Genomic DNA, 14351 nt, shown 5'->3' with positions numbered 1-14351 from the left:
GCAGAGGACATGAACAAACATTTCTGCAAAGAAGACATCCAGATGGCCAACAGACACATGAAGACGTGCTCCACATCACTCGGCATCAGGGAAATACAAATCGATACCTCAATGAGATACCACCTCACACCAGTCAGAATGGCTAAAATTAACAAGTCAGGAATCGACAGATGCTGGCGAGGATGCGGAGAAAGGGGAACCCTCCTCCAGTGTTGGTGGGAATGCAAGCTGGTGCAGCCACTCTGGAAAACAGCATGGAGGTTCCTCAAAAAGCTGAAAATAGAGCTACCCTACGACCCAGCAATTGCACTACTGGGTATTTACCCTAAAGGTACAAATGTAGTGATCCGAAGGGGCACGTGCACCCGAATGTTTATAGCAGCAATGTCCACAATAGCTAAACTATGGAAAGAGCCTAGATATCCATCGACAGATGAATGGATAAAGAAGAGGTGGTCTATATATATACACAATGGAATACTATGCAACCATCAAAAGAAATGAAATCTTGCCATTTGTGACAACATGGATGGAACTAGAGGGTATTATGCTGAGTGAAAGAAGTCAATCAGAGAAAGGTAATTATCATCTGCTCTCCCTGATATGAGGAAGTTGAGAGGCAACGTGGGGGGTTTGCGGGTTAGGGAAGGAAAAAATGAAACAAGGAAAGTTAGGAAGGAAGGAAAAAATGAAACAAGATGGGATCGTGACGGAGACAAACCATAAGAGACTATTAATCTCACAAAAAAAACTGAGGGTTGCCTGGGGCGGTAGCGGGGTAGGGAGAGGATGGTTGGGTTATGGACATTGGGGGAGGGTACAAACTATGGTGAGTGCTGTGAATTGTGTAAGCCTGATGATTCACAGACATATACCCCTGAGGCTAATAATACATTATATGTTAATAAAATTTTTTAAAAATCAGCAGGAAGTAACACCAGGAGTGCCAGAGAGCCATGGGAAACCAAGTCTCTGCTCTTAAAGAGCCTGCATGCTGTATCACTCATTCCAAGATCCAGCAGAGAAAGAGCAGTTTGAAAGGCACGTGGGTTATACACAAAGGAGATTCACAGACTGATTTTAGAATCTTGCAGATCGCTGGGGGTGCAAGGGATCTGCAAGAGCTTTCTTTGGGAGAGGGACTGCTGGTGGGTGTCACTTCTCTTGACTTCTTTCAGTCTAGCTGGCCTTATACTTGTGGGAATCAGTTCTGACACCCTCCATGTACCTTCTTAGTACCACCAGCCCCAACCTGGAGTTCCTCTGTGCACCTAACTGTGCACCTAACCAAAGCAGTTCTTACCCCACCACACACAGCAGGCAGCCCTAGCCAGGATCACCAATCCTACAAAATAACTCCCACCTTGGGGAGACAGAGGAGCAAACCTTGTCCACCAGCACAACCACAGTAGCTACAGCCAGGCCTCTCAGCCCACTGGGGGCAAGTTCTATCCAAAATGCACCTGTAGCAGTCACAACGAATCACTGCAGACAGCTGGGCAGTTTAGCCCTGTCCACCAGCATGCGTATAGCAGCTGTAGCTAAGCGACAAAAGAAGGGCACATGCAGCCTACATAGAAGATACCCCCTGGAGTGCCTGGTTCTGGTGACCAGGAGAGACTGTGCTACTGGGTAACACAGGATGCCTTCTATATAAGGCCACCACTTTCAACACTGGGAGACATAGCTGACCCTACCTAATACATAGAAACAAACACTGATTCAGACAAAATGAGACAAAGGAATATGTTCTGAATAAAAGAACAAGACAAAATTCCAAAAAATTTGTAAGTAAATGAAGATAAGCAATATACCTGATAAAGAATTTAAAGTAATGGGCATTAATATACTCACTAGATTTGAGAGAATAGTTGATGAACCCAGTGAGAACTTCAACAAAGAGAAAACATATAAAGAACCAGTCAGAACTGAAAAATACAGTAACTGAAGTGAAAAATAGAAGCAGATTAGGGGATACAGAAGAACAGATCAGCAATCTAAAAAGCAGGGGAGTGGAAAGCAACCAAGATGAACAGCAAAAAGAAAAAAGAACTTTAAAAAATGAGGATAGTTTAAGGGACCTCTGGGATTAACATTGAGTATGCTAACATTCACATTTTAGAGGTCCCAGAAGTAGACAGAGAAAGAACAGAAAACTTATTTGAAGAAATAATACCTGAAAACTTTCCTAACCTGGGGAAGGAAAAAGGTACTAGTCAAAGGAAGCACAGAAAGCACCAAACAAAATGAACCCAACATAGTCTGCACTAAATCGCATAATAATTAGAATGGTAAAAATGAAAGATGATCTTCAAAGCAGCAAAAGAAAACTAAACTGTTAAGTACAAGGGAAATCCCATAAAGCTACAAGATGATTTTTCAGCAGAAATTTTGCAGGCCAGAAGAAGTGGCATGAAATAGTCAAAGTGCTGAAAGCAAAAAGCCTACAACCAAGAATATTCTACCCAGCAAAGTTATAATTCAGAATTGGGGAGCGAAAAACAAAAATTAAAGTAATTCATCACCACTAACCTGGCCTTACAAGAAGTGTTAAAGGGACTTTTTAAATGGAAAAGAGGGGCACCTGGGTGGCTCAGTGGGTTAAGCCTCTGCCTTCGGCTCAGGTCATGATTTCAGGGTTCTGGGATCAAGTCCCACATCAGGCTCTCTGCTAGCAGAGAGCCTGCTTCCTCCTCTCTCTCTCTCCCTCTCTGCCTGCCTCTCTGCCTACTTGTGATCTCTTTCTGTCAAATAAAATAAATAAAATATTTTAAAAAAATAAAATAAATGGAAAAGAAAAGGCAGTAACTAGAGGGAAGGAAAGGAAAAACTTCACTGATCAAAGCAAACTTACAGTAAAGGTAGAAGATTAATCACTTATAAAGCTAAAATGAGGATTAAAAGATAAAAATATTAAAATCAATTATATCTACAAAAATCAGTCAAGAGCTCCACTAAATAAAAAGATATACAATATAACATCATATACATAAAATGTGGAGGATTAATGTAGTGCTTATAGAATGTGTTCAAACTTAAACAACAGTTTACTTAATATAGACTGCTAAATATATAGATAGAATGTTATACATGAACTTCATGGTAACCAAACCGAAAACCTAGGAAAACAAAACATAAAGAAAAAAGAATCCAAGCATAATACTAAAGAAAGTCATCAAACAAGGGAAGTGAGCAAGAGAAGAAAGGAACAAGAAATGAAAAAAACAACCAGAAATTAAGAAAATGGCAGTAAGTACATACCTATCAATAATCACTTAAAATGTAAACACACTAAATGCTCCATTCAAAAGACAGAAGAATGAATTGATTAAAAAAAAATTTATATGCGGCCTAAAAGAGACTCACTACAAATCTAAAGATATGTACAGACTGAAAGTGAAGGGATGGGAAAAAAAATAGTCTGTGGAAGTGGAAGTAGAAAAAAAGATGGGGTAGCAATACTTAGAGTAGACAAAACAGACCTTAAAACAGACTGTAATAAAAGGCCAAAAAAAGAGTATTGCTGCATAGTGATAAAGGGATCAAACCGAACAAGAGGATATATAAATTGTAAATAACTATGCACACAACACAGAGACATCTAAATATGTAAAGCAAATCTTAACAGACACAGAAAAAGACAGCAATACAATAATAACAGGAAGCTTTAACATATGACTTGCATTAATGGGTAGATCATCCAGACAGAAAATCAGTTAAGAAAACAATGCCTTTGAATGACACATTAGGTAGGATGGACATAACAAATACTACAGAACATTCCATCAGAAACAGCAGAATATACCTTCTTTTCAAGTGCACATGAGATATTTTTCAGGTTGCATCACATGTGAAGCCACAAAACAAATTTCAATCAACTTAGGAGGACTGAAATCATATCAAACATCCTTTCCAATCATAGTGGTATGAAACTAGAAAAAAAGTTGGAAAAAAAAAACCATACTTTGAGGCTAAGCAACATGCTGCTAAATAATCAGTGAGTCAAAAAAGAAATCTGAGAGGAAATTAAAAATTCTAAAGAAAAATAAAAATGGAAATGCAACAGTTCAAAATCTTAGAGATGCAGTAAAAGCAGTTTTAAGAGGACAGTTTATAGTGATATAGGACTGACTGAAGAAATAAGAAAAATCTCCAAAAACAATCTAAACTTGTACCTAAAGGAACTAGAAAAAGAACACAGCCCAAAGTTAGAAGGAAGGAAATAATAAAGATCGAACAGAAATAAATGAGACAAAAAGTAGAAAAAGTAATCAATGAAACTAAGAGCTGATTCTTTGAAAAGCTAAATGTGGTAAACCTTTAATCAGAGACATCAATGAGAGAGAGAGAGAAGAAAAAAACATAAAAAATGACGGTAGAGAAGTTAGAACCCACACCTCACAAGTATAAATAATTATGAGAGACTACTACAAAAAATTACATGTCAAAAAACTAGACAACCTAGAAAAAATGCATAAGTTTCTAGAAACATATAATCTTCCAAGACTAAATCAGGAATACAAAATATGAACAGACTGATTACCAGTAATGAAACTGAATCAATAATCAAAACTCCCAACAAACCAAAGTCCAAGACCAGATGGTTTCCCAGGTGAATTCTACCAAACATTTAAAGAAGAGTTACTACCTATCTTTCTCAAACCATTTCAAAAAGCAGGAGGCAAAGGAATGCCTCTAATTCATTCTACAAGGTCAGTATTACACTGATACCAAATCCAAAAATACAGTAACAAAAAAAGAAAATCACAGATCAGTATCTCTGATGAACACAGATGCAATAATCCTCAACAAAATATTTGCAAACTACATTAAAAAATACATCAGAAGAATCATACACCACAGTCAAGTAGGATTTATTCTAGGGATGCAAGGGTGGTTCTACATCTGGAAATCAATGTGAAACAGTACATTAACAAAACAAAGCATAAAAATCATATGCTCATCTCCATACAGGAAGAGCATGTACCAAAATTCAACATCAACTCATGAGAAAAACTCTCAACAAAGTTTAGAGGCAACATAAATGTAACAAAGATCATATATGACACACCCAGAGCTAACATCTTAATAGTGAAAAGCTGAAACCTTTTCCTCTAAGATCAGAAACAAGAAAAGAATGTCTATTCTCACCACTTCTATTCAAAATAGTACTGGAAGTCCTAGCCACAGCCCTCAGACAAGAAAAATAAAAAACATCCAAACTGGAAAGGAAGAAGTACAACTGTCTCTATTTGTAGATGACATTATACTATATATAGAAAATCCTAAAGACTCCACCAAAACACTATTAGAGTAAATTAATTTGGTAAAGTTTCAATTCAGTAAAGGATCCAAAATCAATAGAGGAATCAGTTGCATTTCCATACATTAATAACAAACTAACAAAAGGAAGTTAAGAAAACAATCCCATTTACAATTGCATCAAAAATAATAAGATACCTAAGAATAAATTTACCAAGGAGGTTAAAGACCTATATTCTGAAAACTGTAAGACAGTAGTGAAAGAAATTGAAGATGACAAAAATAAATGGAAAAATATACCATGCTTCATGGACTGGAAGAATTACTATTCTTAAAATGTCCACATTACCCAAAGCAATCTACAGATTCAGTGCCATACCTATCAAAATACCGGTAATACTTCTCACAGAGCTAGAGCAAAGAATCTCAAAATTAATGTGGAACCACAAAAGCCTCCAAAGAGCCAAAGTAATCTTGAGAAAGAAGAACAAAGTTGTAGGTATTATAATCCCAGATTTCAAACTACACTACAAAGATAGCATAATCAAAACAGCATGGTATTGGCATAAAAACAAACACATAGATCAACAGGATAGACTAGAGAGCATAGAAACAAACTCATGCATACCTGATCAATTAATCTATGACAAACAGAGAATATACAGTGGTGACGGAACAGTCTCTTCAATAAGTGGTGTTGCTAAAACTGGACAGCCACATGCAAAAGAATGAATCTGGACCACTATCTTACACCATTCACAAAAACTAAAAATGAATTAAAGAGTTGAAAGTAAGACCTGAAACCATAACACTCCTACAAGAAAACACAGGCAGTTAGCTCCTTGACGATAGCTTGGAGACAGTTTGTTGGGTTTGACACCAAAAACAAAGGCAACAAATGCAAAAGTAAACAGTGGAACTGTATCAAACTATTAAAAAAAAAACAAACTGTGGCACACCAAAGGATACCATCACGAAAATGAACCTACTGTATAGGAGAAAATATTTGCAAATCTTTTATCTGGTAAGTGGTTAAGGGCTAAAATATACAATGAACTCATACAACTCTGTAGCCAAAAAAAAAAAAAAAAAATCTAATTTAAAAAATGGGCAGATCTAAACAAACATTCTTCCAAAGAAGACACACAGATGGCCAACTTGTACAAAGGCAATCAACATCATTAATCATTAGGGAAATACAAATTAAATCCAGAATGAGATCACCTCACCTGTCACAATGGCTATTATTAAAAAGACAAGGAGTAACAAGTGTTGGCAAGGATGTGGAGAAAAGGGAATCTTGCACACTGGTGGGAATGTAAACTGGTGCAGCCACTATAGAAAACAATCTGGAGGTTCCTCAAAAAGTTCAAAATAGAACCACCCTATGATCCAGATTCTACTTCTGGGTATTTATCTGAAGAATATCTGTAAGATATCTGTACCCCCATGTTCACTGCAGCATTATTTACAATAGCCAAGATATGGAAAAACCTAAGTGACAATGGATGGATGAATGGATAAAGAAAATGTGGTATATATATGTATTAGACAATATAATAAATACCATTATGCAATATAATACAAATATTATTCAGCCATAAAAAGGAGGAAATCTTGCCATTTGCAACAACATGGATCTAGAGTGTATAAATCCTATTTATGCTAAGTGAAATAAGTCACATAGAGAAAAACAAATATCCTATGATCTCATATATATGTGGAATTTAAACAAAACACACACACCTGATAGATATAGAGAACAGACTGTGGTTCCCAGGTGTGGGGAGGGGGCAAAGTGGGTGAAAGTGGTCAAAAGGTACAAACCTCCCTCTCCCACTCCCCCCTGCTTATGTTCCCTCTCTCACTGTATCTCTCTCTCTGTCAAATAAATATTTTTTAAAATTAAAAAAAAAGAAAATAAATAAGTCACAGGGATGTAAGTACGACATGATGACTACAGTAATACTGTATGGCATATATTTGAAAGTTGCTAAGAGAGTAGATTTTAAAAGTTCTCTTCACAAGAAAAAGGTTTTTTTTCAAGATTAACTTATTTGTGAGAGAGGGAGAGAGAGAACACAAGCAGGGGGAGAAGCAGGCAGAGGGAGAAGACGACTCCCTGCCCAGAAAGGAACCCCATCTGGGACTTGATCCCAGGACTCTGGGATCATGACCTGAGCTGAATGCAGATGCTCAACAGACTAAGCCACCCAGGTGTCCCAAGAAAAAAAATTTTATAACTTATATGGCAATGGATATTAACTGTGCCTACTGTGGTAATCGTTTCTCAGTATATACAAATACTGAATCATTATGTTATACATCTGAAACTAACATTGTTTTATGTCAATGATACTTGAATTTTAAAAACCCAGTAATTTACCTCCACAAAGGGCAGCTCCTTCTTTAATTAGGTTACAGTAGAGATGGGGAGGTAAAGGGAACTAAATCCTTTTAATCTATGGTTGAGCTGGGTTTGAAATTTGATTTATTTATTTATTTATTTATTTATTTTTAGCATTTATTAGATTCAGTTTAAGAATGGCTTAAAAACATTTTAGGGTGAGATGAGAACTTAACCTTCAGGAGAAGTCAGGATCTGAGCAGTGGTGAACCTTCACACATCTCTGAGCTGTACAACTTAGCTGCTTGCTTTTGAACTCAAGAGATTTTCCCCTATTTTGCATTTTTGCTGCCAGCTGGGGAGCTGTCTTTGCTCTGCACAAAGCACCCTTCACTGTCTGTGCCTTAAGATCTGTCTGTCTCTCTCTACCCTGCGCTCTGATTCCACCTTCTGAGAGGCTGTTGCCTTGTTCTCAGTGAAAACCTGGATAGTCACAGAGGGATATTGGTCAGCTCTCCCGCCATGCCCCGGCCTGTGGTAGCCCTGCTTTATACTTGGTAAAAGTCCCTAGTGCCTCAGAGAGATCTGTATTAACTCTCCAGCCCTCCCTCCATTCTTTAACAGAGTCCACCCACCTCGGGATCATTCTTAGCTCTCTTTCCCTGACCCCAGCCTCCAGCATACTATATTCTTAAACTCAGTGAAGGTCCATGGGAAAGGGGTGGCAGGTGGGTGAAGCCCTACTCTGTGGCTGGGGCTCTTCAAAATTCCAAATTGTCACTCCAGCCCACACGCAGCCAATGAAGGTTTGGCTGGTTTCTCTTCACTGGTCTGTAGAAGATTCTTCTTCCTCCTGCTGTCCCACCATAAGTGGAAGTATCTATGTGTCTCCTTTTTTTCTGGGAAGGCTCATTATGTTCTGGATTTTAATTTATTTAGATGTCTTTGTGTCCTCAGCTCTCTGGTGATTTTTTAGAGAACTACCATTTTCTAGCTTCCTCACCTTTCTCATTATTACAGTGCAAACAACGTCTAACTTTTGCAACTTGCGACATCCCCACAGAAAGTAGGAGTCTTTCTTACCCCTTTCGATGACAGAAAACAGACCTGGAGCAGATAAATAACTTGCAAAAAGTTTAAAACTTAAAGAAACAACTGTAATTGAAACTTATATTTCCTGACTCCAAGTCTAGAAGTTCTTTGCATGCACAAAGGAGTTCTTTATACTGCACAACAGGTAGTAAAAAGGCGATTTGTCTGCGTCATTTACCCTTTCAGTATTTCTAGTTTGTTAACTGAAGGGACTGTGCTAGAGAAACTCAGAAGTCTCCTTCAAATCTAGTACTTCAAGATACAATTAAGTCTGTGTTTTTAAAATATATACCATCACAATTTCTGAAAGACTAATTGTGTCTTTAGATTTTACATGTCTAATGAACGTCACAAATTCATCAAGTCCCAAACTAACTCCTGTTTTCTTTATCCATACCCTAAATTTACTCCTCCCCTGGTCTTCATCTTAGTAGATGACAACTCCTTCCTATCCCTCAGGCTGAAGTCATGGAAATCATCCTTGACTTTCTTCTCTATTTCACAACAAATCCATCAACTAATCCTATGGATTACTGTAATAATGTCTATCTAGTGTCCTCTGTTTTTGTCCTTCCTCCCCCTCACTCATACCCCAAATGTATTTTCCACAGAGCAGACAGAATGGTCCTTTTAAAAGTTGTATTATGTCATTCTTCTTAAACCCTGCCAATCGCTTCCCCCTTCCCACAAAAGGAAAGACAAAGTTCTTCAAATGGCTTATAAATCCTATGTGATTTGGCCTAACTACTTTGATCTTACCTCCTACTATGCACCTGTCTTACAACACTCCAGCCATACTGATATCCTTGCAGTTCCTCCAACACATCTGGGATGATCTCGCCTCAGGACCTTTGCATTTGGTTCCTCTCATAAAATGGCCTATCTCCAGGCATTCCCATGAGATAGACTCTGCTCAAATGTCATCTTATCAGAGAGGCCTTCCATTACACTCTATATAAAAAGCAACTCCTCCTTCCTCTCATCCACTCTCTCATCCTGCCCTAAAACTTCCTCTCTCTCTCACTCAGCTTTAGTTTTCTCCAAAGCAACTTTCACAACCTTATCTGTATGTTTATTATGTCTTCCTGCCACCCCAACGTAAGCTCCATGAGAGCAGAGCCTTGCCTGTGTCATTGCTGGACACCCACCGCCTACAACAGCGACTGGCACCCAGTAGCCCACAACAAACATTTGCTGGATAGAAAACCATAGAACAGAAAATTTAATGGAAAGACAATTATAGGGACAGCACTGAAAACTCAAAAAGCTAGGTTGAACCTCAATTCTGACTCCACAAAAATTTTCCCAACAACTGCCCTATTCTGCTTTCTTACACCCCTCTCATAGCCACCCCCGAGCTGAAGGTGGTAGTAGTAGAGGTAGAAGTTAGAGGTGAGACACAAAAAGTGGCAGGGAAGGCAAAAGTAAAAGTGTAGCCCAACCCACGGCTGGCCATATTTGAGCTTTGGTTGTCTGCCCTCTTAAGGCAGGGGAAGGAGGGTAGCCAAGTAAATCCCACAGGATGTCATTAAACAACATCGTAATAGAGAGTTTGTTGGGGCTCAGTTGTTAAAGCATCTGCCTTTGGCTCAGGTCATGATCCCAGGGTCCTGGGATCGAGTGGCAAGCCTGCTTCTCCCTCTCCCACTCCCACTGCTTGTGTTCCCTCTCTCACTCTGTCTCTCTCTGTCAAATAAGTAAATAATCTTAAAAAAAAAATAGAGTTTGTCATAAAATAAAAAAGAGCTTGCTGGCTCAGCCAATAAAACACCGAAGACTCAATCTTGGCAAAGTACATTCATGCTAGACACTGGGAACAATCTTTAGTTTGGAAAGAAGCCAAGGTATAATGGTTAAGATGCCAGACTTTAGAGACATACTGGTTGACTTCAAATCCAGGCTCTGCCACTCACTACATGGCCTTGGACAAATTACCTCATCAATCTGGGTCTGCTAAATGGGTATAATAATGTCAATCTCAGAGGGATATGGAAGGATTAAATGAGATAAATGTGAAGTGATCAGCCTAAAACTGGACAATGTCAAAGGGCTCTATAAAAAAGTTATTGTTATGGGGCGCCTGGGTGGCTCAGTGGGTTAAGCCGCTGCCTTCGGCTCGGGTCATGATCTCGGAGTCCTGGGATAGAGCCCTACATCGGGCTCTCTGCTCAGCAGGGAGCCTGCTTCCTCCTCTCTCTCTGCCTGCCTCTCTGCCTGCTTGTGATCTCTCTGTCAAATAAATAAATAAAATCTTTAAAAAAAAAAAGTTATTGTTACAGTTCTAAAAATTATGCTTCATCCCCAGCGCAGTGCAGACCGAAGGGAGACCAATATTACTAATAGAAGGAAAATGTATTCTTTTTATGATCTTTTGACATAGATCTCATTCTATAAGCATATTAGCTCTCTTAACTATACCATGTGACAAGAGACCAAAACTGTCTGTAAACCTTGGTATATTTTATTGCAAAGCTCCCCCTGCCTTGTTCTTCCCAACACCTCTGAGAAGTCCTAACCACAGATAAACACAGAAAGAGAAGTACCGAAATAGCCTGAAAGTCCAAGTGAATGAGTTAAAATGGGAAAAGAGTAATGATACAATGTTACACTTCCGAGAAAAAAAAAACATCTGCCTTATAAGCTAAAGTAATAGGCTACAGCAAAAATATGACAAAAGGTATCCCAATGTATATTCTGATCCATATGAATCAAACTGGTGTCTTCTGGAAACCATTTTAGAATACACAACTGAAATATATGTTAAAATTACTATCAGGAAAAATCTCAGACAACAGAATTTTATTTTTTAAAATATATTCATCCTCCAACTCTAAATGGCTTTATGTAAAACACTGGTCTTTATGATTAACAAAAAGTATGTGTCAATTCCTGAAAGCAAAGTGAAATGATAGGAGAAACTTTCAATGCTATTACAGCCATGAGTATGAACCCCAATTCAACAATCTGTCTTTATTAATTTCTCTTCATTTCATCTTTGTGAAAAAGGGGAGGGAAAAGTAAGAGGAGAGAAGACTAGGCATGACTATCCTGCTCTGTAGCATCTAGCTTAGGGCCAGGAATAACAAAATACAAGTATTTGTTAAGTGCTCAAAAATATTAAAATCCAAATAGGAAAACAAATTTCCTAACATATACCTGGCATAAATATTGGGGGAACATAACACTGATGCGCTATATATTATAGTATAATCTAGTGTTTACATAAGCAGGTTCTGAAACAATCTGCCTGATTTTGAAATCTCCCTTAATTTATCAGCTGGGTGACTTGGGCAAGTTACTCTTCTGCACCTCGATTTCCTCATCTCTAAAATGGGGAAATGGTATTTTCTTCATAGCATTGCTGTGATGGTTAAATAAGATACATGAGGTGCTTAGAAAAATATCTCACTTAGAATGTACATAATAAATGCCAGCTGTCATTATAGAACAGAAATTAGTGGCTTAATTGAAGAAATTTTCATTGAGAGATAGTTAAGCAGAGTTCCAAATTTATGTGCAAAGTTATTCATATCAACTGCTAAAGTTGTATGCTTAGATTCAAGCATTCAATGAACAGTGATGTTACTGAATACAGTTCTGGGGATTACATAGGCAGCTTCCTCATTCCCCCTCCTATACAGCTAACCACTCCCCACTCTTGCTGGAGCCCAGGCATCAGTTCATCATAAAATTAGATCCCTTCCATGAATGAAATTCTTAATGCTTAAAAACAGATAAAAAGCAAAAAAAATTTGTAAGTTTAGCAAACCAACCACTAGTACACAAGTATAGTAGAATGCTTTTAAAGTAAGTAACTCTAAAATGCACAATAGTGAATCAAGGTGGACTGTGGGTCAGGATGGAAGGAGAGAAGAAAAGAAAAATGGGCAACAGGAGGAATAGAAGACTTCAGAGACCTATGAAAATTTAATTCCGGAATATTCTTCCTTTCCCTTTGCTATAATTGTAAGAGCTTTTCTTACATATAATATAACATATAACATTTTGCAATATTTAAAACACTCAGATTTTTGTAAATTCATTTTCCAAAACTCTTGTGAGGCTCCATTAATTTGTCACTTAAAAGCAATTCAGAATTAAAAAGAAACATACACAAAATAAAGACCACATTTCTGTTATTTGTGGGTAATTTTCCCCCCACTACTATCAAAAGGCCACACATCTGGCAGTTGTTTTTTCAGAGCCAATGATAGATACAGACCAGCCACCTTCTCTTCCCATCATGCCTCCCCCTAGTTATAAAAAAAAAAAAAAAAGAAAAGTCTGCCAGGGTTCCAAATGGTAGGTTTTCTCTCCAGGCCAATTGACACTTGAGGAGACCCCCCACCTTCTCAGCTTATTAGCACTTCACTGTAGAAAAAGAGCAAATCTACACTAGTGATTGTTTAAAAAAAAAAAAAAACTGTTTCTTAAAGCCAGGCATTTCTTTATAATCCGCCCCAAACCCCTCTCAAATATTCTATATCAAAGGTGTGTCCCCAACAGAGTCCAGCTCCTCTCTTCTTTTACACCCTTTGGAGGCCTCCCGAGAAATCACACCTTTGGTCAGCAATTCCATGAATCCTGTCTAGTCAAGCCAACACCTCAGCTGAGTCTTCAAGTCAGGTGTTAAAAACGAGCTTAATGGGGGCCAGGTGGTATGCCCACTCGCTCTCAAGTTTTTTGAAAAAAAGTAGTGATTTAAGACGTTTACAATGTACTAATTACTAATTAAATCCCTTAAAGGGCTGTGCACAGGGGAAACCTCCAGTTTAATGCCCCCATTTTTTTGAAAAGGAGGAGGGGAAATCCAAAATTACATATTTAAATTCCTCCACACGCTAAAAATCCTGTCAATGATGAATTTTAAAGAAATACCTACTATGTATTGTATTATTTATATATAATTGCGTAGAAAAAAGGTAGCACACAGACTGCAAAATAGTGTTAATACAAATATATGATACATAGATCCCCTCTCAAAAAACAAAAACAAAAACAAAACAAAAAAAACCACCACACCCTCTGGGTGGCTTCCCAGGCTCGCCGGGACCAAAAAGCGTCACGCTGTCCCGCGGCCCACAGGGGTCCCAGCAGAGGCCCAGACCTTCCACGCAGAGAAAGCTGAGTCGCCGGCGCCCCAGGGCAGGCGGGCGCTCCGGGTCCCCCGGGGCTCCCCCTCCCCCGGGCCCGCCCAGTCCTGCCCTGCCCCGCAGTCCCGCAGGCCGCAGCCCGGCCTCTCCGCGACCCCGGCGCCGCCCGCGGGAACCGAGCAGGGGCCGCGCAGGGGTTCGGCCCGGGCGGGGAAGGGCGGGGCGGCCAACCCGCTGGGGCCCCAGACTCACCATGGCTGAAGAGCTGCGAGCGCGCCCACAGCCCGAAGTCACAAGCCGCCGGCAACGCCCGTTGTCCTGGTGACGCCAGCTGGGCGCCCCGCCCCGTTCCCAAGGTGGGCTCGGAGACGGCCATTGGCGGCTGTAGAGCACGTGACGTGCAGGGCGGTGCCGTTGGACCGCCCCCACGCCCCCCTCCGACCCTTGCCTCTGCTCCTGGGCGGGGGCTCAAGACCTCGTACACTCTGCATCTGGACCATCATCAGCCTGATCACCTTGACATCCCTCACCTGACAGATAACCCCCGCCGCAGGCTG

The 14351-nt window shown here is 39.5% G+C and overlaps 1 protein-coding gene across 3 annotated transcripts in view; it reads right to left on the bottom strand.

Annotated features, from left to right (window-relative positions):
* Positions 1-14124, bottom strand: part of FBXL2 (F-box and leucine rich repeat protein 2) — a 130811-nt gene extending 116687 nt beyond the window's left edge. For all 3 annotated transcript variants that reach the window (XM_032861319.1, XM_032861320.1, XM_032861321.1), the window contains exon 1: positions 14047-14124. In XM_032861319.1, coding sequence (XP_032717210.1) covers positions 14047-14049 — 3 coding nt within the window. In that variant the 5' untranslated portion in view covers positions 14050-14124. The remainder of the gene's footprint in view (positions 1-14046) is intronic.
* Positions 14125-14351: the final 227 nt, after the last annotated feature.

This window comes from Lontra canadensis, unplaced genomic scaffold (genome assembly GCF_010015895.1).
Source record: "Lontra canadensis isolate GAN:19392208 unplaced genomic scaffold, GSC_riverotter_1.0 scaffold20, whole genome shotgun sequence".
NCBI classification, from domain to species: Eukaryota; Metazoa; Chordata; class Mammalia; order Carnivora; family Mustelidae; genus Lontra; species Lontra canadensis.
Note: the sequence above shows the minus strand (reverse complement) of the source record. Positions and strands in the feature narration are given on the sequence as shown.